General features: G+C 53.2%; 1 protein-coding gene across 1 annotated transcript in view; it reads left to right on the top strand.

Moving 5' to 3' along the window:
* The window catches only part of PKD1L1 (polycystin 1 like 1, transient receptor potential channel interacting), a 94,697-nt gene that overhangs the window by 12,356 nt on the left and 59,894 nt on the right, over positions 1-22,447 (top strand). Inside the window, 10 exon segments of the mRNA XM_029919144.1 lie at positions 4,382-4,470; positions 6,397-6,517; positions 7,031-7,218; positions 8,008-8,306; positions 13,738-13,911; positions 15,603-15,722; positions 16,137-16,305; positions 17,291-17,530; positions 18,760-18,892; positions 20,922-21,128. Of these exon segments, the coding sequence (XP_029775004.1) occupies positions 4,382-4,470; positions 6,397-6,517; positions 7,031-7,218; positions 8,008-8,306; positions 13,738-13,911; positions 15,603-15,722; positions 16,137-16,305; positions 17,291-17,530; positions 18,760-18,892; positions 20,922-21,128 (1,740 nt within the window).

The raw sequence follows: 22,447 nt of genomic DNA on the forward strand, positions 1-22,447 counted from the left end.
GTGACCCCACTCCCCACTTTGGGATTGGGTCTGGGACCCATAAAAGGTCATAGTTCATGGGTTAAATGTTACATGAAATGTTAATGAGCAAATGTGGTTTTCCAGAACAAACACAGATGGGTAAATACGGTTTCTTACCCCAGTGAATGTTAGGGACGGTTAAGGTTGTAAACCCCGCGGCTGTAGTCAGGCGGCAGAGAGGAGGTGATTTCTGTGAACAGGGCTTGAGTGGAGAGTGACAAGGCCCGACACAATGGGCGGGTGAGCCGAGTCTTCACCGCACCCTGACTCCTGGGAGACCCCGGGTCCTTACCACATGAGGGGAGGCATATTCCCTCCAGCCCCCATGTCTTCAGGACAGAACACTGAGGGCCGGTTTAGCACTTCCTGTTCCCAGAGTTTCTTGTTCTTTTGAATTACATTTTCATTAACGCATTAATTCTGGTCAGAATTACATTTTCATTAACGCAGAAGGAAACATTTGGGGCCCTTAGTAATGTTTGTGCCTGGTCAGGACTGTGGCCCACAGCTGCGCCCCTGTGGCTGACTTGTGGCTGGGTCCCGGGGTCACAGGAGGTGACCAGAGTGGTGCTGGTACCGCCCTGCTGGTCAGCCCCAGCAGCCTGCTTATCTGGCCTGCCTTTGCTTTCCCGAGTTTGCCATTAGCCCAACTTTCCAGCAGATTATGCTGCCCTTCGGCCCTCACTCTATTCCTGGTCCGAGGACACGTCCTGTCCAGGGAGAGCACAGCATATAAGTCACTGCTCAGGCCACACACTTTGGAGAGAGAAGGTTCTAGACATTTCAAGCCTTTCAGAGGCAAATAGTGTTGAAAGCGGCACTTGCTGAGTTATGTTGTGGTCTACGGGCATCACTTGATGGGTGCCATAAATGTAAAATGCGCACAAATGTAGATCGAACCTCGTAAATATTCTGTCACATTTTTGTAGCTACCCATGTTCACTCTTCTGAGGTCCTCTTTGGGAACTCTCTAGCAGCCTGACCCTCTTCCCCAGACAGGTGTCCTGTAGTGAGTTTTCCCCAGGACAAAGCGCTACGTTTGCAACCAAAGCTTCCCCCAGATTCTAGCCTTTGTTCAGTTACTGATTACATACCTTTAGCAAGTTTGACTAAGTTTCTAGAATAGCACTTCCTGAACGTCATTAAGTGGAGCTACATTTCCCCACATCCACTCTGTTCTGCGTGCAGAAGTGTTAGCTGCCTACAGAAGCCCCGGGGACAGGAAAACGTGGGATTCTCCTGAATTCTGTCTCTGTGGGTGCGCTGGGAACCTGGCACTCCCTAGGTCAGGAGCTAGGGCACCCTCAGCACTTGCTTCCCTCTTGGCCCTAATGCTGCCCTGATGCTCGCTGGGCGTCTGTGGGGCCTGGCCTTGCCCCACCCGGGCCCGTGGAGTGCAGGATACCCCATGGTCCTGCTCCTTCTGCATTCTGTCTCTGTCACAAACATGAGTATCCTTCCTGTATGCCAGGAAGTGACACACTGGCTCTGCCTGTGTACCGACACGGAAACAGGCACGTTTCCTACAGGTCCAGAGAATGAAAACCACAGGGGCCCAGGGCTCCAGGAACTCCTGCCTCAGAAAGCACAGAGCCTGTGGTCAATGCTAGGCTGCAGGACCCGGACCCCATTCCTGGGGCCCAGAGGCCTGCTGGGGAGGGCTGGGTGCCTTCCCGGGGCTGCGGTGCTGAACGGGTCAGGTCTCAGGAGAACTTGGAAAAGGCTTTCTGTGCCGGAAGCAGCATGATGCTTCAGAGGCCCTGCGGGTAGCTGATGAAAGACTGGAGAGGACAGGGATGGGGACGGAGGGCAGAGGTAGAGGAAGGAAGTGAAATGGGATGAAGTCCTCATGGGCTGAATTTAGGTTCTCATCCAGCTTAGATTTCACAGAAACTTCATAATCCCCGGAGCAGATCATGATTTCCATTGTGTTAAGTCACTTAAGGCCTAGCTCTTTTTCCTCCCCATTCCCCTCCTCCTTATATTATTTTACCATTGAAACCATTTGAAGGTGTGCAGTGAAGTGGCACTTAGAACATTCACGGAGTTGTGCACTGCCACTGCTCTCTAGTTCCGGGACATTTTCTTCGTCCCCCGAAGGAAACACCTCATGGGCATCTCTCCCTGACCCTACCCCTGAATCTGCTCTCTGCCTCCATGGACTGGTTTCTTCTGGAAAATTTGTCTAACTAGGGAGAGTTGGAAAGGAAACCCTGGCAGTAAGCTTGTGGTGTTAGAGACAGCTCAGCCAAAGAGTAAAGTTTGTGGGACCTGCAGATAGGAGGCTCATGGAGGCCTAGGAGCTGGTGGCCGAGAGGATGCCTGACTTCGTCCCTATCCCTGCCCTTGTCCTGTTCCCTCTGGCTCCTTCCAGAAATGGAGGAGGGCTCCCTTAGCCTTAGGATTAGCATCCCTGGGAAAGGGCAGGGCCCACCCTGGTCACCAGGACTGGGTGGTGCAGAGTGGGCAGAGTGGGCCCTGGTGCTGGTTACCTGTCAGCCTTGGCCTTGGCCTTCTCCACACCTTTCTGTGATTTCCTCTGGGGAGCTGAGCACCTGGCAGGCACCCGACCATGTGGAGAGCTTGTGTGGATACTTGGACGAGTGGTCACTGTCTCAGCTGGGCCTCTGAGTGTGGGACAGTGAGGTGGTAAGCCCCAGAAAGGTCTGACGGCCATCTCCCATCCAGCTCCTCCCTGCTGTTGGCACAGGAATCGTGGGTTTTGTCACAGAAGTCTACAGCTGCTGGCAGAGCAGAGGCCACCAACAGCATCATGGGGGCTCAGCCCCAGGGCCCCACCATGCCCACCCAGGCCCTGTGTTTGCCAAGCCCTTGGCACTGTCCTTTCCTTCCTGCTCCTGCTTGGTCCTGTTTGGCTCCCGCAACCCCTCCTGCCTGTCCTAGCTCCTGGCTCTTCAAGGTGTCCCCAGATTGAAGCCCCCTCCCACCTCCTGACCACCACCCTAGCAAGGGTGCTCATGAGCCAGCTCATGCACTGACTTCCTTGGGCTACCCACACACATTTCCACAAACAGGGTGGCCTCATGCAACAAAGCTTCTTCTGTCTAATCAGTTTTCCTGGGCAAAATCCACCTGCTCATAGGGCCATACCTCTCGGGAGCTGGGGACAGGGCTGTGCCTTGTCCTTATGCCAGCCTCATTTTCTCCGGTGTGGCTGGCGTGGCCCAGGGAAGAGCCTCTGGCTTGATTTTCAGCAGTCTCAGCCCTTTGGCTACAGGAGGGGAGGTCCTTCTAGGTGACAGGTCCCTGTGCAGCTCCAGCTGGGAGATCAAATCTCTGAGCCCATCCTTTCCTCCCCTCACATCATCCGGCACAGTGAGAAGCTGTCAGTCAGCCTCATGATAGACGGTCTGCGACTTACGGGCCTCGTCTTAGGATTTTTGACTTTACCTAGTACGGAAACAATACATGTTCTGTAGAAACCATACTTGGAATTTTCCCATGCTGTTGGCATGCGGTAGGACCCGAGTGGCTCCCAGGCCACTGTGTGGTCACAAGGGTCCACAACCGAGGCCCTGACCATCCTTCTGCTCCCACGCAGCCACTCGGCTTCTCACCTTAAGGTCAACATTCAACCAGTCACACGAGATATTCTGTGCCCTATTGTAAAATGGGCTTTGTGAGAAGAGCATTTTGGCCACCCGGTAGGCTCATGTAAGTGTTCTGAGCACAGTTGAGGTGGGCCAGGCTCTACCGTGATGTTCTGGAGGGTGGCTGGTGTGTTGAATGCATTTTCCACTTAATGGTCATTGTAACTTATGATGGATTCATCTGAATGCAACCCCCTTGTACATCAAGGGACATCTGTGCTGGTCACTCTGACAAAGATGTCCTATGGTGCCCTTGTGCCAGCCCCATTTTCTCTGGGATTCCATCAGGGACAGACCATGGTGTCACCATGCCCACTTGTGTCTCTAGGGCCCATCTGATGTCTGGATTGAGAGCCACGTCAGAAAACTTCCCTTGTGCTTCATGCCTCTCACAGCCTTTTTCATATGGCAGCTGGGCTAAAGCCTCCAAACCATTGGTCACATTATGCCACGCTGGTGCCCAAACCTGCATCTCATTCAGAACGACATGCAAAGACCCATCCATGCCTCGCATGTCACCCTCACTCACCTGGTGCCTGCTGTGCAGCCCAGTCGCACTTGACCCCCACATCCCCAAGAACGCAGCTCTGGGGGAATAAGGGACCAGCTTGCTTTGTTCTGTGCCCGTTCTCTACAGCCCAGCACGCAGCAAGGGCCAATGCCTAGTCTGAATGGAATAGTGTTACTTTCCCTAATTTCCTGGGTTTTTCTAAGCAGCTGTCAAATGTTTCTTATTTTTCCCCTCACAGAACACTCTGGAAAAAACCAGTGAAGCGCCGTTAAGTATGGTCACTGGGAGGATATGGGCTGCTTCAGATCCGGGCGACCGTGCCGTCAGGTATGTCAGCGACCACAGCTGAGCCCTGCCCTTCTATACATGCAAAGGCCCTGTCCAGGCCGCGGTGACGTAGGGATGCCTGGGTGAGGGAGACGCGGGCAGCCCCCAGAGGGCCCAACCACGATGGGGAAAAGAGGGCCTTTTGTTGCCAATCGAGAGAAGTAGATCAGGCATCTTGACCAAAGTCCCCCAGCATCTGGGAGCCTTCCACGGGGCACCGCGAAGACAGAACACCGCTGGTCTTGCCAGGGTCAAGGAACTAGAAGCTGTAGTGGTTGGTTTTCTCGTGGGTGTGAAGTAGGCAAACTATAAACCTGTAGATTTAGATGAAACTTGAGCTGGTGATGCAAAGCAGAATGAGCCAGTCACAGAGACAGTTGTCGTGAGCGTCCACTTGCAAGAGGTCCCTACCGCAGTGGGGTTCATAGAGACAGAAGATGAGGGGTGACCCAGGCCAGGGTTGTCCCTGGCAGTGGTCTCTGTGTGCCCTGTACCTGAGGGGGTACGGCTCTGAGTGCCCTAGGTCTGAGGGGCGATGGTGCTAGGCACAGTGGGCATGAGAGGCGACAGCTCTGTGTGCTCTGTAACTGAGGACAGATGGCTCTGTGTGCCCTGTGCCCAGGGAGTTGGGCATGGGAGGGCCTCTATAAGTGCTTTGGGTCTGAGGTGTTCCGCTCTGAGTGCCCGGGGCCTGAGGAGGGAGGGACGGGATTGAGTACCCAGTATCTGAGGTAGGACGGCTCTGAGTGTCTTGTAACTAAGGAGGGAGGGCTTTGAATGCCCTGTGCCTGATTGGAGATGACTCTGAGTACCCTATACCTCTGGGAGGATGTCTCTCAATGCCCTGTACCTGAGAGGGGATGGCTCTGAGGGCCGTAGTCCTGACGGTAGACCCCTCTGTATGCCCTGGGCCTGAGAGGTTACGGCCCTGTGTGCTCTGGGCCTGATGGTGTCTTTGCTCTGAGTGCCGTGTACCTGAGGGAAGTCTGTTATGAGTGCCCTGTACCTCAGGATGGATGGCTGCCAGTGCCCTGGGCCTGAGAGGGGATGGCTGTGAGTGCCCTGGGTCTAAGGGGGGATGGCTGCGAGTTTCCTGTAACTGAGGGGTGAGGCTGTTTCTGAGTGCTTTGGGACTGAGGGGGGAAATCTCTGAGTACCCTGTACCTGATTGGTGGATGACTGTGAGTGCCCTGAGTATAATGGGGTGGCGGGGGACGGGGAGGGGGGGCGGTGTTGGGTGGGTGGGATGGACGGCTCTGATTGTCCTTTACCCTAGGAGGGATCACGGCTCTGTGTATCCTGTACCTGAGGGAGGATGGCTCTGAGTTCCCTGTACCTGGGGGAGGACAGCTCTGAGTGCCCTAGGTCTGAGGAGGGTCGGCTCTGAGTGGCCTGGGCCTGAAGGGGATGGCTCTGAGTGCCCTGTTTCTGCCGGGGTGGACGGCTTTGAGTATCGTGTTCCTAAGGGGTAGGATGGGTCTGAGTGCCCTGGACCTGAGGGGGTCAGCTCCATTTCTGGAACTTGTGGGTGGGCTAGACGAGGAGGCAGTTGTCCTGCTCAGGAGTAGCCCCCGGTCACTGGTGAATCCCGCAGAGGCCTGCTCTGATCCAGGGCAGCTCACTGTGACTGGACGCAGAGCGAGTATCCACAGTGACCTGCTGAGCCATCTGAAGCAGGGTGCCGGCTAGAGACAGAGTTTCGTCCATGGCCTTAATTATGCTCCTGTCACTGAAACTTTTCTACCAGAACACTGGCACAGCCTATCCTTCAGGGCATCCCGGTGTCACCTGGACCCCTGAGGATCAGGTGTGGATCACAGAAGGGCCCCTGGGAGAGCCAGGAAGAATGTAGTGGTCAGATGGGCCCCATGAGTGACAGATTGAGACCAACCTCACTGTCCCTGTGCCTTTTCCCTTTGTGTTCAGAGATACACAGGAACCTTCAGTTTCAACCTCAGGCTCCTGGGGCTGCCATGGCTCGTACCCCTGTCCCCAATGGATGTGTGTAGCTGGGAACACAAGCCATGCCTCCTGCCATCTTTTCCAGGTGGGTGTGTGCCCGGCATAGCCGGACGTTTCCAGAAACCTGCTGGTGGCTAGGCAGCCCTGGGGCTTGTGGGCGAGCTGTGTTTCCAGCTTCTGGTCCCTCAGACACTGCTCAGGTGGTTGGAAAGCATAGTCTGACTGGATTGTCCATGAGGAACACAACACCGCGTATTTGTTATTGGCCCAAGCGCCATCACTCCACTCTCCGCTCTGGTCATCACTCACCCTGCAAATTGTTGGTAGCTTAGCCAGGGAGCAGGGATCTACAATGACACTGGTTCCCCTGGCTGGCAGTGTCACCCACGCTCTCTTGACCCATGTTCCAGCAAGCGTGAATCTTCTCCCTGTCTACATCTGTGGCACACAGGACAGGTGCCTGCCAGCCCCTGAGCATGGGAGCTCTCACCCTCAGCAGGGCCCCTTATCTGCCAGCTCACTGACTGTGCAAACGCCAGGGCTGATGCCAGCCTAGGCCACGTCTTCACCTCTCACTCATTAACCTCTTAAATCTCAGTGCACCTGCCCCATCGTGAGCCCCTGCAGCATGACAGCGGAGACCCTTTGCTGCATCCCGGAATGGCCGCGCTCTGCAGAGGATGTGGCCCTTCACCTGCTCCCAGGGACTGATATTGTGTCGGCCACCGCTGTTGAGTCCACTCAGACCAGCGCCCGGATTGCACGCTCTCCCACCTTGCCCAGAAGGTAGGGGGAGGGGGGCGTGGTGGCCACCAACTCGAGAGCCACAGCCAACCAGTGAGTCAGCGATGGCACTGTCTTCCTGTCTGCCTAGCAGTGATTGTAGTAGTGGCCCGCACCTTAAGTGCCAGAGCCCTGGACCATGCATGGGGCCACCGAGTTCCCACTAGCATCTCTGTTATGGGGTCATACACCCCTTTAGACTGAGGCTGTCCGATTGGTGTTTCCAGGGCACGCGCAGGGCACATGTGCAGACAGGGGAGTGGAGATTGGTCAGTCTGACACTCGCCCGTTTCCGGGGGTTTTCTCTCTCTGCTTGGCAGCCTCTCTGTGCAGGCTTGAGAGCTAGACCACGGGCATCATGACCGGAGAAGACGGCCCGCGTCCCTGGGACCTGCGGCCCCAGCTCATGCACCTCACGGTTTGCAGAGCTACCGTACAGATGCGGGCACCCATCCCATATTGAGCTTTTTCTCAGAAACATCATGGTCATGACTTTCTGGGGACACCTACTATGTCCCCTACTCCCAAAATGGCGAGGGGAGGTAGTATTTCTATCGCTGTGCGGACGAATGCAGTGGAAGCACAAGCTCTCAGATTGTAGCTACCCAGTGTCCCCAGGGCCTCGCTCCCCCCAGCCCCCCTTCTCACCAGTGCCAGGTGATACAGTGCCGCTGTCCTCGGGACCCCACTGTGGGAACTGGTGCACAGAGCTTGCTATCTCCCCTCCTGTCTCCATCACTCCTGGTGGGGCCCTTGTGCTCTCTGAAGCAATTCTGCCCTTCTCCCCCACAGCTCCCTTGGCCACAGTGGCTCGGCGTCCTGGTCTCGTCCCAAGCGGCTCTGTCCCCTGGCTCAGTGTCCCCCCATGGCCATCTCGGTGCAAGTTCCTGCCGATGCAGTCGAGCCTGCCGTCCATTGCTTCCCAGAGGCTGACGCTCAGGCCCCTCTGAGTCTGGGGGTCCGGGTCCAGGTGGCTTCCCTCAAGGCTCTGTGTCTCCTGCTGGATTTCGGGGACGGCTCTGAGGTTCGAGTGAGGATCCACGATGCGGCCGAGGGAGCAGCCGTCATCGCCTACCACCAGTTCGGGAAAGGTGGGTGGTTCGGCATCCATGTCAGAGCCCGGGCAGGGGGCACAGATGTGGCAACACCTTGAGGTAGCGCCGGCCACACTGGGCCACAGGAGACCCTGCTCTTCCCTGATAACACAGGCCAGCGAGTTGCACCGCACCTGCTCCCCCACTTTCCCTCATCGCATTCTGAGGGGTTGCAGTGCCTCCCATTCTCCACTGAGGGGAGGACCGGCTGGGGTGTGTCCGGACCCTCCAGCCTGAGGAGCCACATGACCTTCCCAGGGCAAGCCGCGAGCCACAGTGTGACCGCTGACACTGTCCTTAGGTGCACAGTCACTCGCATATGACGCTGCATGCTTCATTTTCACTTGTGTCAAACGCCTTGCACGTAGGCAAAGTGACAAAAAAAAGTCTGTCTCCAGACATGGTTGCACTGGGACTGTGCAACTGCCAGGAGCAGGACAAGTCCCCCGCTCTGGTGTGGGGGCAGGGCGTGGGGGATTCTGCCCACCAGCCACGTGCAACTTTGCACTTTCTGTGTATCTTTTAAAACTATCTTTTTGAATGTGGTACTGGGACTTCGAGCCCCTACCTTCCAGACACATGTGTGGTGATGGATGTCCCCTCGGGCACGTCTGCCTTCTGTCCCTTAGGTCTCTGGTGCATGTACGCAGCACAGATCCCATCTTTCCTCCTGAACCCAGATGAGGGCGGCTTCGGAGCCCTGCTCTCTGCTCGCACACGCGCCGGGCCACACCTCCGAGCCCCTCCCGCGTCTGCACAGGAAGGGCTTGCCCGCCCTGCCGCGTGTACCATGCGCACTAATGTGCCCAAGTGTATCTAACCATGGTTTTTATCCGTACACATTAGGTTTTTTCTAATCTTTCAACACATGTGCCACTTCAAAGAAAAGAGGAATTGTTGCCTCAAATGCTAGGAGCATTTGTAATTTTCTTTTTACTTAATTTTTGAGAGAGAGTAAGCGGGGAGCGGGGGCAACAGGGGGGACAGAGGATCCAAAGCAGGCTCTGAGCTGACAGAGTGATAGCAGTGAGCCCTATGTGGGGCTTGAATTCACGAATCATGAGTTCATGACCTGAGCCGAAGTCAGATGCTCCCCCCCAGGGCCCCCCAGGTGCATTTGTAATTTGATTGTTGTTACTAAGTTGCTCCCTCTAAGGACTGCCTGGTTTCTAGTATCCAGAGCAGTGCCCTTATTAGTTATTAGGTCCAACCGCCAGAAAGGGCCCGTGTTCGCCATATTGTACCAAGAAGGGCACTTTCGTGGCTCAACCTAACATGAGGTTTGTATGAGCACTTTCGGTAATTACGAAGATTAGCCCTTTTGACATGAGAAAAGCGGCAACAGATCTTTTTCTCAGTTTTCCCTGTGTGTTTGGGCATTGCTTACAGCTGTTTTTGCCTCCCATGCAGAAATTTTAATTTCTATCAGTATGCTTCATCTTCTTTTTTATGGTTTCTGAGTTTTAGCTCACAGAGAGAAATCCCTTCCTTAACCAGAGCTTACAACATAATTCTCTTGCGGCAGTTCCAGTATTTGTAGGATTCTGTTTACACATTTAAGTATGTAATACAGAGGGATGTGCATTCTGGCGCTGAGTCTGAGGTGCAGATTTCATCATACTTTCCTCTGCGTGGTCACCCCAGGCATGCTGCCCCTGCCCCTGGGGTCTGGAGCACGCCAGCCTCCGCCAGCCACCCCCCCCACCATTTGTGGCCACGTTCTGTTCTCCATCCAGGTAGGCTCCCCTTTATTCCTCATCTTTTGTAAGATTATTCTGGTTCTTGTCACTCGTCCATTTGTCCACGTGGCCTTTAGACTCACGCTGGGTCTCATCCAAACATCTTATTGGCAGGGCTGCTTGAATCACCTCAAACTCCTGAATGGTTTCTGCAGCATGTTGATACTCAGGAGTCTCTCCCTTCATGAGAACACCTTTCTCTTCGCTAGTCTTCCTTGTCCTTTAGAGAGACATTTAAAATTTTCTTCACGTGCAAAAAGGACATGCTTGTAGGAAGAGATTGCATTTCCACGCGGTGGTCTGTGAGGCCTTTGCTCTCGTGGTATCTTCTGGTTGAATGTCATCGGGTGTGGAGAAGCTGCTGGTGCTCGCTATTAATTTTGTACCTTTTATCGCTCCGAGTTACCACATTGCGAACACTTACCCTGAAGCGTATTCTTCACTATCATGAAAACATGATTTACAAGTAGTGACATTCCAACCCAGTACCCCCATGCTGACATCTGGGTCCTACTTAATCACCTTGGCTGGGACTTCTTGAACAGGGTTGGGGGGAGGCAGGAACCTAAGGGAGAGGATGGAGGCATCTATGTCTAGAGATGCTTTTAGTGTCACCTATTAAAGTGGGTACCTTATCAAATGTTAAGGAAGTTTTCATCTTTCCTCTTTTATCAAAGACTTTAAATTTTTTTAATTTCAAATCCAGCTAGGAATTGAATGCTCCTCTTATGTTAGTTTCAGAGTGTATGGTATAGTGATTCAACATGTCCATGCATCACCCGGTGCTCACGCTTCACGACAGGTGCACCCTTCACCCCCATCCTGTCTCCCTAACCCGCCTCCCCTCTGTTGACCTGCAATGTGTTCTCTGTAGTTAAGAGTCTGTTTCTTGGTTTGCCTCTCTCTCTCTGTTTTTCCCTTGCTCATTCGTTTTGGCTCTTGAATTCTATGTATGAGTGAAATCATATCTATCTTTCTCTGACTTATTTTGCTTAGCATAATACTCTCTAGTACCAGTCATATCTTTGCAAATTGCAAGATTTCCTTCTTTTCTGTGGCTGAAAAACACCCTATTGTATATACACCACATCTGTTTATTCATTCGCCTGTCAGTGGCCACTTTGCTGCTTCCATAGTTTGGCTGTTGTGAACAGCCCTCCAATAAACAACAGTATCCCTGTGAATTAGTATTCTTGTATTCTTTGGGTAAATACCTAGTAGTGCAAATGCTGGATCACAGTGTAGATCTATATATAGTTTTTTGAATACCCTCCATACCGTTTTCCACAGTGACCAGTTTGTACTCCCACATACCGTGCAAGAGGGCTCCTATCAAGGACTTCCTTTAATACCAAGAGCCAGGGGGCACCTGGCTGGCCCATTGCTGGAGCGTGTGACTCTCGATAAGGGGTTCGAGGGCCTAAGCCTCATGTTGGGCTTAAAACCTATGAAGAAAATAAGAAATAAGATAAAATCAAGAGTCATCCAGTGTGTGAAATCCTTTTCAAGATCAGTGGAGCTGAACTCATGATTATTTTCTGGCCTCTTCAGAGCCGTAGATACTAACCAGTATTTTAATACTGAATCAGCCTGGAATTCTTAGGAGGGGAAACACCTTGGATTTTGGCATACTGTTCTTTGTACTGCTGAATTCAGATTCCTCACATTTTATTTATGTTTCTTCCTCTGGTCATCACACATGGGACTGGCGTGTAGTCACTACATTTTGTGCAGTCGTTTTAAATTTGAAGCTTCCATGTTATGCGTAGATTTTCTATATTTTTTGTTAGTCTTGAAATGGTTTAAATAGTATTGGAAATAATTATTCTGTTTTGCAGAATTTTCTTATAACTCTCTGAGATTGATACATATACACACATATAGATGCTAATTGTCTCCACTCTTGTGTGACACGTTCTTCTGTTTTATCTCTGGAAAGTCACCTGTTGAGATGTCTTTCTTTTAATTATTTTTAAATCCTATCTGCACCCAATGTGGGGCTCGAACTCATGACCCTGAGATCAAGTGTTGTATGCTCCCCTGACTGAGCCAGCCAGGTGCTCTCCCACCACCTTTTTTCCCTCTTTTTAAAGATTTTATTTTGGGGCACCTGGGTGGCCAAGTCAGTTAAGCATCTGACTCTTGATTTCAGCTCATGTCACAATGTCACAGTTCCATGGGATTAAGCCCCGTGTTGGGGTCTGCACTGACAGCGCAGAGCCTGCTTGGGATTCTCTCTCTCTCTCTCCCTCTCTGCCCCTCCCTCCCCCTCAGGATAAATAAACTTAAAAAAAATAGATAAAAGTTTATATTTACTGTTGAAGTTTTCTAGTTCTATTATACTTAGTTTTTTTAAGTTACATTTTCTTGGAAAATGTTCTACCGAGTCCCAGTTTTCACGTGTGTTTGCACAAAGGGAGCTGAGTAGGCTCCAACAGCTCCTTACGTTTCACCTGGGTTTGTGGGTATTTTCTCCTGCCACCTCTTGCTTCCAGGTTATGCTTCTTCCTCGTTGTCTTTGATTCAGAATCTGAAGCAGGCTTTAGGCTCTGAGCTGTCAGTACAGAGCCTGATGTGGGGCCCAAACCCACAAACCGTGAGATCGTGACTTTAGCCGAAGCCGATGTTCAATCGACTGAGCCACCCAGGTGCCCCTCTTTGGTCTATTTAAAGAACCAGTCTTTGAATTTCATTAATTACAGTCTTCCTTTAAGTTTATTAATATCTGTTTGTTTTATAAATTTTTTTATCATTTATTTTTGAGAATGAGAATGCAAGTCAGAGAGGGACAGAGTTGCGGGAGGGGACAGAGTATCTGAGCAGGCTCTGTGGTGACAGCAGGGAGCTGAAAGTGGGCCTCAAACTCACAAATGGGGAGATCATGATCTGATTTGAAGTCCAATGCTCAACTGACCGAGTCATGAAGGTGCCCCAGAAAAGATTAAACAGACATAAATAAAATATATTTATTTATCTAGAGAGAGAGTGTGTGAGTAGGGAAGGGACATGGGGAGGGAGAGAAAATCCCATGCAGGCTCTGAGCTATCAGCACAGAGCCCGATCTGGGACTTGACCTGATGAACTATGAGATCATGATCTGAGCTGACAGCAAGAGTCAGACGCTCATCTGACTGAGCCACCCAGGGCTCCCCATCTTAACTTCTGTAGTGTGTTTTCTGTGCTCAGTGGTCTCCTTCCCGCCCACCAGCCGGGTCAGCTCTGCCCACTCCCTCACTTCAGAAAAGGGCAGCATGTGTGTGCGTGTGTGTGTGCGTGCATGCGCATGTGCACAGTGTGTGCTTGTCTGTGCTTGTGATATTCAAAACCACTGTATTCTTTAGCTTAGCGGTAGGGTGACCAGGGTCTGTGTCCATCCCCGTGAATATGTTTCACAGCAGAATTCCCAGGGCCCAGGGCAAAATGAAAATGCAGCGCCATTTGTTCATGAAAATTATTAAGACTTTCACCACAGCAGAGCATTAAAGCCCATGCAGGGCCCCGTGGAATTGTCCTATGCCCACCACGTGGCTCTCCTGTGGAGTGGCCCTCCTGTGGACTTGCCCTCCTGCAAGAGCAAGTCATCTCTGCTGTGTCCAGTGTTATCAAGTGTCATCGCCCTTCCATGGAGGTTCGATGTTGCACATTCTCTTAATAGTTCGTTAAGTGACCATTCTTGGTCCTTTTTCCAGAAGGAGTCTATATGCTCAAGGCAGTTATTCTCAGTGAGTTCCATGGAGCTGAAAAGGAGCTTGGCCCCTATTATGTGGAAATTGGCCACACAACCGTGTCCGTGTCCATGAACTCTAGCAGCCTCCACAAGGACGGGCTTGTTGTCCTCATGGGCTCCCACACAGATCAAAAAGGTAAGAGCTGCACCCGGGGTCTGAGCCCCTGGCCCTCTGCTCAGGACGTGGGGAATCTGAGGGGCACATTGAAAGTCGTCAGTGTTGGGATTCATGGTCTAGCAAAGGCATCTGAAAAACAGGAGCTGGCAAGTGGGGCTGCATTTCGAAGGGCACGGCCAGGGCCTGGGAGGCTGGGAGGTTTCGGGAGGGATCGTGTGCAACAGCGAGGTGGGCGGTCCATGATGGACCTTGAGGAGTGGGCCTGCTGTGGGTGACGGGTGCAGGGAGGGCATTGGGGCTGGCAGCTTGGCAGCAAGTCTGAGCAGAGGTGAGGACCCACGGGCGCTGCAGGTGGCTCAGTGCTCACAGGACACAGCTGTCCTCCCGAGTTGCTCATGCCAGGCCCCTAGGCCACCAGCGAGAAGCTCCCTTTGTGCTCAGTGCTGTAAGGGACCCGGCTTGGGGGCAGGAGGGGAGGGAGGGGAGAATCCCAGCCACGTATCAGCACCACGTGGGAGAAAGGGTCATGGGCAAGCGTGGGTACCCGTGGACAACAGTCCCAGAGCACCAGCCTCAGTGAGTGGAATTATGGGCTATGTTTCCCAGAAGCAGAAAAAGGGAGAGGCCAGGAGGGGTGTCCACATGAACTCAGTCACGGGGTTTCACACACCAGCTGCACATTCTCTGTACACTTAGCCCCGTGAGAGCCTCTCTGTCCAGGACATCACAAAACACAGGGAGGAGGGTCTTTGGTCTGTGCCCTGTGGGTCAGAGCCGGGAGTTCATATCGGGAGGTCCGCTGGGTGGTCCTGTGCAAATCCGTACGTTGTGCTTTCTCTTCTGGACTGGCGACTGTATCCTGGCCAGAACTGAGTTGTAGGTATTGTCAATGAGATGCTATCACTCTTAGGCATGGGAGATTTATTTTTCAGAAATTCTAAAACATTGGAGTGCCTGGGGTCTCAATCAGTTAAGGGTCGAGTTTGGCTTAGGTTGTGATCTCCCAGTTCATGAGTTGGTGCAGAGCCAGCTTCAGATACTCTGTCTCCCTCTCTCTCTGCCCCTCCCATGCTCACACTCTCTGTTTCTCAACAATAAACATTTAAAATAATATTTTAAAGCATTGATGAAGAATAAAATAGTCACTCCACGTTACAGTTGTCATAAAAGAGGGTTTTCTCTCCATGAAGAGAAGAGCTGCAGAGAACACCAGTACCTGGGAACAGAGACCCACCCCTTCTCCTCCTGTCCCGTTAGATCCATGGGTTGTTCTAAATGTGCCCAGACCTGACAGTCCCGCTCTGGACCCTGACACCGTGTTGGGTGTCTGCCCTCCTGGTACCTGCACACATGTGTGTGCTTGCATATCATGTATGTGCAGCCCTTTGCATTGTGTGTCTGAGGGGTTAGAAGCCTGGGTCCCCCCCCTACCCTGTTAGGACCCCTTGTGAAGTTAGACACTCCTTTGTGCACTCGCGAGAGGCCCTTTAAAGATGAGGCCGTCCAGCAAAAGAATTAACACACCTTCTGTGACAAGGGTCACGTTCTGTGCAGGCTTGTCTGCTTCCAAAACTCAGGCTCAGAATTTTGAAACTGACTGAGATTCAGAGAGAGTAAAAAATGGAAACTATGGACCATCTGTTGTGTGAAAAAAAGGAGTGGATGTTAAGACCCTTACCACATTTTCTGTTTCGTGTTTTCCCATGCAGGCACTGTCATCACACATCGTTTTCCAGCCGGTCCCTCTTGGAACGTGTCCTTCATGTCTCAGACCCGAGCGGGCAGCAGCCAGACATGGGCCCCCGTGACTGTTCAGTACCAGATGCAGCGTATGGTCCCTTTCTGATTCTAGACTTATTAGTAGGGATCAGTGAGGGCCTCAGAAAGTGCCAGATTCTGTGATTAGCTCTAGTGAGATCTGCATTTGCTTTTGAGCTAGCTCTGCGTTTCCCTGCACTTTGTTGTAGGGCCTTCTAGAAACCACACACACAGAGGCTTCAGCCTGAAGGTACAGGGTGGGTTATGGCTCGGAATCCTCTGGGAGCCCCAACCTCGTACCAGACTCTCTCGAGGAAAACTCACAGGGAGTTGGCCCCGGCACTTTAGGACTACTCTGACCTTTGAACTGGGGCTGTCTTCATGCCAGCAGCTCAGGACCCTACCTTCCCGCCCCACCGTGTGGGAGGTGAGGTGCCTGGGTTCCTGGATGGACCGAAGCATCCGTACCTCCCTCACTTCCACAGCCGTCTCTGTCTACACTAACGGAACCGTGTTTGCCACCGACACCGACATCACCTTTCTGGCTGTTACCAAGGAGACGACCTCCCTGGTGTTCCTGTGGTTCTTTGGAGAAGGCCCACCCATGAGGACAACTTCCAGGCTGGTTAAGAAAAGACTCCGAATCCCCAAGTGGTGAGTAAATGAGTGTGGCCACGGCTCAGTGTGTAGATTTCCCCACTACGACCCCCAGCTACATTCATGCTGAGGGCCACTGGCACATGCGCATATGGGACTCAAATGTACATTTATTTATTTATTCCTTTTTTAAATTTTGTTTTTCATTTATTCTTGAGAGACAGAGAGAGATAGCACAAGCAGGGGAGAGTCAGAGAGAGAGGGAGATACAGAATCTGAAGCAGGCTCCAGGCTCTGAGCTAGCTGTCAGCACAGAGTCCGATGCGGGGCTCGAATCCATGAACCGTGAGATCATGACCTGAGCCGAAGCCAGACGCTTAATCGACTGAGGCACTGAGGTGCCCCTATTTATTCACTTTTAACCTTTCATTTTTTAAAGCCTATTTGTTTTGAGAGAGAGAGTGAGTGGGTGAGGGGCAGAGAGGGAGAGAGAGAGAGAGAGAGGATGCCCAGGCTCTGAGCTATCAGCACAGAGCCCAACTCAGGTATTGATCCCACAAACTATGAGATCATGACCTGAGCCAAAATCAAGACTTGGACACTTAACTGACGGGGCCACCAGGTGCCCCTCAAATGTGAATTTAAAGCAAGGGGAGGCTCCTTTCCTCCCCCCTGAACCAGGTGCACATGTGGGGCTTTGCAACCAGACGATCGACTGTGGATTCAGATCCCATTTCCCCACCTGGTAAATTCCCCTACAAGGAGGGGTCCAGTGCTGACCCGCTGCTCTGGAGGTGACAGACTTAATGACCAAGGGGTGACCCTCCTGTAAGCAGGAAAGCCCTGCAGAGGACCATGCCTGTCCCTGCCTTAAAGGGACCGTGAGGCGGGCGTTCTCTGCCTCTGACCAGTTCCCGTTCCTGTCTCCCCCCCCCCCCCCCCCCCCCCCCCCCCCCCCCCCCCCCCCCCCCCCCCCCCCCCCCCCCCCCCCCCCCCCCCCCCCCCGCCCTCCCTGCTCCCTCTTTGGTCCCTGCCCCCGCAGGTACAGCGTGACAGTGCAGGCTTCCAGTGGGCTGGGCAGGGTGGCCTCGGAGCCCCGCCACATCAGGACGCAGAGGAGAATTGTCGCCAACCGGCTTGTGTCCCCATCCTCAGCTCTGCTCAACACCAGTGTGACCTTCGAGTGCAGACTCACCTTTGGCAGCGACGTGGCTTTCCTGTGGGACTTTGGGGATGGTGCTGTGAGCCCGGGGGGCAGCTCCTCCACCCATAGATTTGGCAGGTGAGCGGCTCGGGTGCAGGCAGGGCGCTGCATGCTGCCATAGGAATGTAAGACTCTCCTAACCGACCCTGCAGCGCATGCAGGTGGCACATACTAAAGAGAGCCGCATGAACCCAGCTGTTCTCCAGAGCTCCCAGTCTGTAGATGGCAGGAGAACAGAGATACTCTCAGTGCCAAGAGGCCTGGATGGGGCGGTGGGACAAGGGGTGGGGGCCAGACGAAGGCAGAAAGGGTTCAGAAGACTGCAAAGGGCTGCTCTGTCCTCCTGAGGATCTTGGGCTGTGTCCTTTCATTATTTATTGAGCGCCTGCTGTTTACCTGGAACAAGGCATTCAGCTAGGCCTGCCTGGGAGTTGGATGTGCCCACAGGAAGCCACCTTCAAAGGTCAGGAGAGGACGAAGTGCAGGCCACCCAGGTCTGAGTCTGAGCCTTCCGACTGGGGACCGGTCCTGGACTGAGGGGGGCAGCCCAGCACTGGGTTCCTGGAGACTGCAGCTGTGGAACCCCCCCTCCCCCAATAGTCTAAGCCTCAGGGATGTAGTAAAGTGTGCACAAGTGCCAGAAACATGGCCCATGTGGCCGGAGCAGAAGGGAAAGCTGGCAGACACCCCGCAGTGCAGGATGTCATTGGGAATTCCTGTAGCCTTGCCACATGTGGGGACAAGCCTGAATGGCCCAGTCACTGGCTCCCAGTCTGCACTCTCTTTGCTGGAGATGGGTCTTCACATAAGGAAGTGGTTGAGAGATAATGCCCAGCATGGCTCCCTCAGGTGGCCGCCCATGCCCAGGGCCTGGGGACATGCTTTGTGGCTTGGGGAACAGATGCTGCATCCCTAGAGTGTCCCAGGGCTGCCCACACCCTGGGAGGGACCTCAGGGAAGAGAGCAGGGAGATCATGCCCAGGCTTCCCGGTCGAGGGTCTGGGAGCATGTCACATGGAGGTCCATCCTGTGATGCACGGAGGGGGCCAGGCCACGGCCATGGGATGCGTTCCCACATGAGTGGTAACTTCTCTGTTCATCTGGGAGCTGGGTGCCTGTCTTGCCCACACTGGGCGGGCAGCAGGTGACCCCAGGGGCATCAACCTCGTGACCTGAGTGTCCTGCCTTCCCACTGGTGAGTTGTCTGACCGTCGAGTCCTATGATCCCTCAGAGGGTGGGCATCCCAGAGGAGGAGGGACAGACGGACTGTCCAGTCTCTTCATTCTGTACGTTGTGGCCCTTCCAGGGAAGGGGAGTTTACTGTCCAGGTCCTTGCCTTCAATGACGTCAGCGCTGCCTCCCTGAGAAAGCAACTTTTTGTGGTGCGTGAGCGGTGCCAGCCACCCCCTGTGATGCGCATGGGGCCTCAGAAGCTGCAGGTAGGGCCTGGGCGGGAGCCACGGGGTTTCGGGAGGCTTCATGCAGCTGGCCCTCTGCACCCAGCGCCAGGGGGCGCCTCTGAGGGCTTCTGAGCCTGGGGCTGAGGCAGAGGAGGGCCTCCTTGGGGCCCCAAATGGGCCTTTGTTAGCCCCCTTACACTGGTGTACAGTGCAGCCTGCTCAGCGAAGCTTTCGAAAGTGCTGGTGCAGCACACGGAAGCCTCCTTAGGAGAAGCCATATTGGGATACACACGTCAACGCCCACAGCCTCCGCCAGTCCTTTCCCGAGCACCTGCTGCCAGCTGGGAAGAGTAGGACCGCTTTTTACTACTTTTGTTCCCTTGAGGCCTCTGGTGCAGAGCGGATTTCCCCTTTCAGGGCACGAGTGTCCAGTGGCACACGGAGTGAAAGTCCGTGACTCAGCAGCATTTGTCCGATGCATCCCGTGGTTTTCTGGCACCAGAGGCCGTTGCTGGGCTACTTACCAGGGTCTTGGGCCGCAGACCACCCACCCCAGATGAGGGAGTGGGGATCAGGGGGCACACAGAGAGTGGTTCCTGGCCGTGTGTGCCCTGCGGGATCGTGTGCCCTGTTACAGGCTGGACCCATGCCCCGGTGAGGCCATCAATCTGCAAGGGTGCGGGCTCTCTGGGTGGGGGAGACAAACAGAAGGTCATGGGGCCCCTAACATGGAGATTAGGAGCAGGGGTCCTCCTGGAACAAGAGGAGAGAGGTCTGTGCTTAAATTCTGACTCTGCTCTTAGGTGGAGCCACCGACCAGGGCTTTTCCCTAGTTAAATGCCATCGAGTTGAGTCCACACCCTGTGGCTCAAAGTGTGTATTGTCTGTGTGATCCAGGGTTCTCTTCTTTTTTTTGTTTTCTATGTAAGCTCTACTCCCAGTGTGGGGCTCGAACTTAAAACCCTGAGATCAAGAGCTGTAAGCTCTACTAGTAGACTGAGCCAGCCAGGCGCCCCCTGGGGTTATTTTCTCAAATAAGGGTACTCAAGTTTTTTTTTTTTTTTAAATAAAACACTATTGATGAGTCCACTTTTTTTCATAGTGTTTCTCTTGTACACATTTTCTAGAAGTATAAAGAAAAAGGGGGAATCACCTGAAATGCATCGGGAGAATGCCCTTGTCACTGAATATACTTAAGGAAGATCAAAAGTCAAATTCCAGTTAGAACAAATACCGATGTTTCTTTTTTTCTAATTTTTTTAGACAGAGAGTGCATGCAAGAGGGGGAGGGACGGAGAGGGAGAGAGAGCGAATCCTAAGCAGGCTCCTCACTCTCAGCACAGAGCCTGACATGGGCTGTGAGACCATGACGTGTGCCGAGATGAAGAAACGAATGCTTAACCCGCTGAGCCACCCAGGTGCCCCTAATATTTCTTGATTCTAAACAATACTGGGGCTGCGGGTGAATCAGTGGGCTAAGCATCTGTTTCTTCACCTCGGCTCAGGCCATGATCTTGCAGTTTATGAGTTTGGGCCCCCCTTCGGGCTCTGTGCTGACAGCTTGGAGCCTGGAGCCTGCTTTGGATTCTGTGTCTCCTGCTCTCTTTGCCCCTCCCCTGCTTACACTCTGTCTCCCTCAAAAATACTATAAAAAAGTTTTTAAACAATGGTAACTTTCATGTATTTTGGAAATGCACTTCTTTTCTTTGTTGATTTCCTTTTAAAATTATATTTGACATTCTGAAGTTTAAATTTCTATGGAGTCAAATCTATTCACCTTTTCCCATTCATATTTTCCCATTAATTTTATGCTTGGAAGGATTTTTCTCTCATGAGCATACAAGTATAAATACTCACGTATTCTTTCTTCTTGTTTTTATAAAGTGACTTGGGAGCTTGTCTGCAGGAAGAATGAATGTTTGTTTCCGTGTTTTCTATTTCAGCTGTAAGGATCCCACCCTGTGATTATGCAAACGATCTTTGGGTTGCACCATGTCAGGAATAAATTTTGACGCTTCTCTGTGGCATCAGGCATAACAGAGCTTTCAAGACTCTCTTTAACCCGCAGGTGTGGAGATCTCAGCCCGTGAAGCTGGGCGTGACGTTCGAGTCTGCAATCCTCTGTGACATCTCCCAAGGCCTTTCCTACACCTGGACCTTCTGGAACTCAGAGGGGGCACAGGTGCTGCTGCCCCCGGCTGTCAGCACTCATGGACAGACCCTCACTGTCCCCGGCTACTTCCTGCAGCCCGGCAACTACACCGCGCTTGCCAAGGTGGGTGACTGGGCAGCGTGCCTCCCACCAGCCTCCTTGCGGGACCCCAGCCCCTGTCACCCCAGGCGGCTCTGTCCAAGCAGAGGCAGGTTGTCAAAATAAGTGTGGCTGGGATCTCGAGAAGTGCTTGATTCCTTCTAGACAACGAATTTTGTGTCCAAATGCGGACAGGGTGATGGTGAAAATGTCCTTATTCGTTTAGCAACAGCTTCCCGTGCACATGCTTTGACCGCGTCACTGAGGTCGTCCCAGGATGTTAAAGGTGTATTTGCGTCACCGAGGGCCCCACTACCTGGAGAGGGAGGGGACATTAGCCAGAGAGCACGGCCACCGGGGCATCCTGGTGACCAGGCTGATGCTGGCACTTGCTGTGTTTTGGTTGGAAAAATGGTGACAATAGGTTGGGGTCTCTTCTAGAAGAGTTGGCTTCACAGGACAGTCTATTTACGGTCCCAGGACATGGGAGGCAGCAGCCAGGACCAAGACCGTGAAGGAGACTAGGGCTCTCGCCGGGTGCAGGCAGGCAGGGCTGGCTGGGAACACAGCTGCAGAGGGTCTGGGGTCTGCCTGGCAGGCGTGAAGGCTGGGCCTGGGAGCGCCAGTGCCACCTCAGCTCTACAGGGAGGGGCTTTATTCCTTCCTCTGGGACACACGGGCCTGCCCTGCACATGGGGACCAGTGTGCACACAGCAGCAGTGATGGTGCGACTGCATGTCACCACGGGCCTCACTGCCGTCAGGGTTTCCAGATGCTGCCTTGCCAGGTCTGTGCTCTGCCCACCCTGCCCCACAACCCTGCCCCAGGACCGGGTGACAGCTGCAGCCCACAGGAAAGGTCAGAGCCAGTGGAGCGGGAACCACACTCTACTTCAGAAATATTAACTGGGGGGGAGTTGGGAGTAGACTGAAGGATGGGACTTCACTACTAAACGCTCTCCGGAAGGTTCTGTCACTCCGGAGCGCTCTGTTGGTGCACTCAGAGGCAACGAGAGGCTGAAAGGGCACAATGGCCGTGGGCAGGAAGGCGGAACAGTGAATGCAGGGGGATTTACAGCCAGTCACCTGCCCTGGTGATTACTTGTAAAAGTGGAATGGAAAATTCAAGGAAAGGTGAAGACTGCGCACATGGGGGACAGCGAGAATGCTCCCCACTTCCCTCTGGAGAATGGAGTATCTATTTGGGGTCTCTGAGCAGCAAGGACAGGAGCAAGAGGGAGGAGGCCTGGCAGGCAGCTCTTGTGTTTTGGAGACGGGACAGGGGAAGGAGCTGGAAAAGGAGGCAACGTGTGCTATATCTATAATAAACATCAGAAGGATTTG

The sequence above is a fragment of the Suricata suricatta genome, chromosome 2 (assembly GCF_006229205.1).
Source record: "Suricata suricatta isolate VVHF042 chromosome 2, meerkat_22Aug2017_6uvM2_HiC, whole genome shotgun sequence".
In the NCBI taxonomy this organism is placed as follows: Eukaryota; Metazoa; Chordata; class Mammalia; order Carnivora; family Herpestidae; genus Suricata; species Suricata suricatta.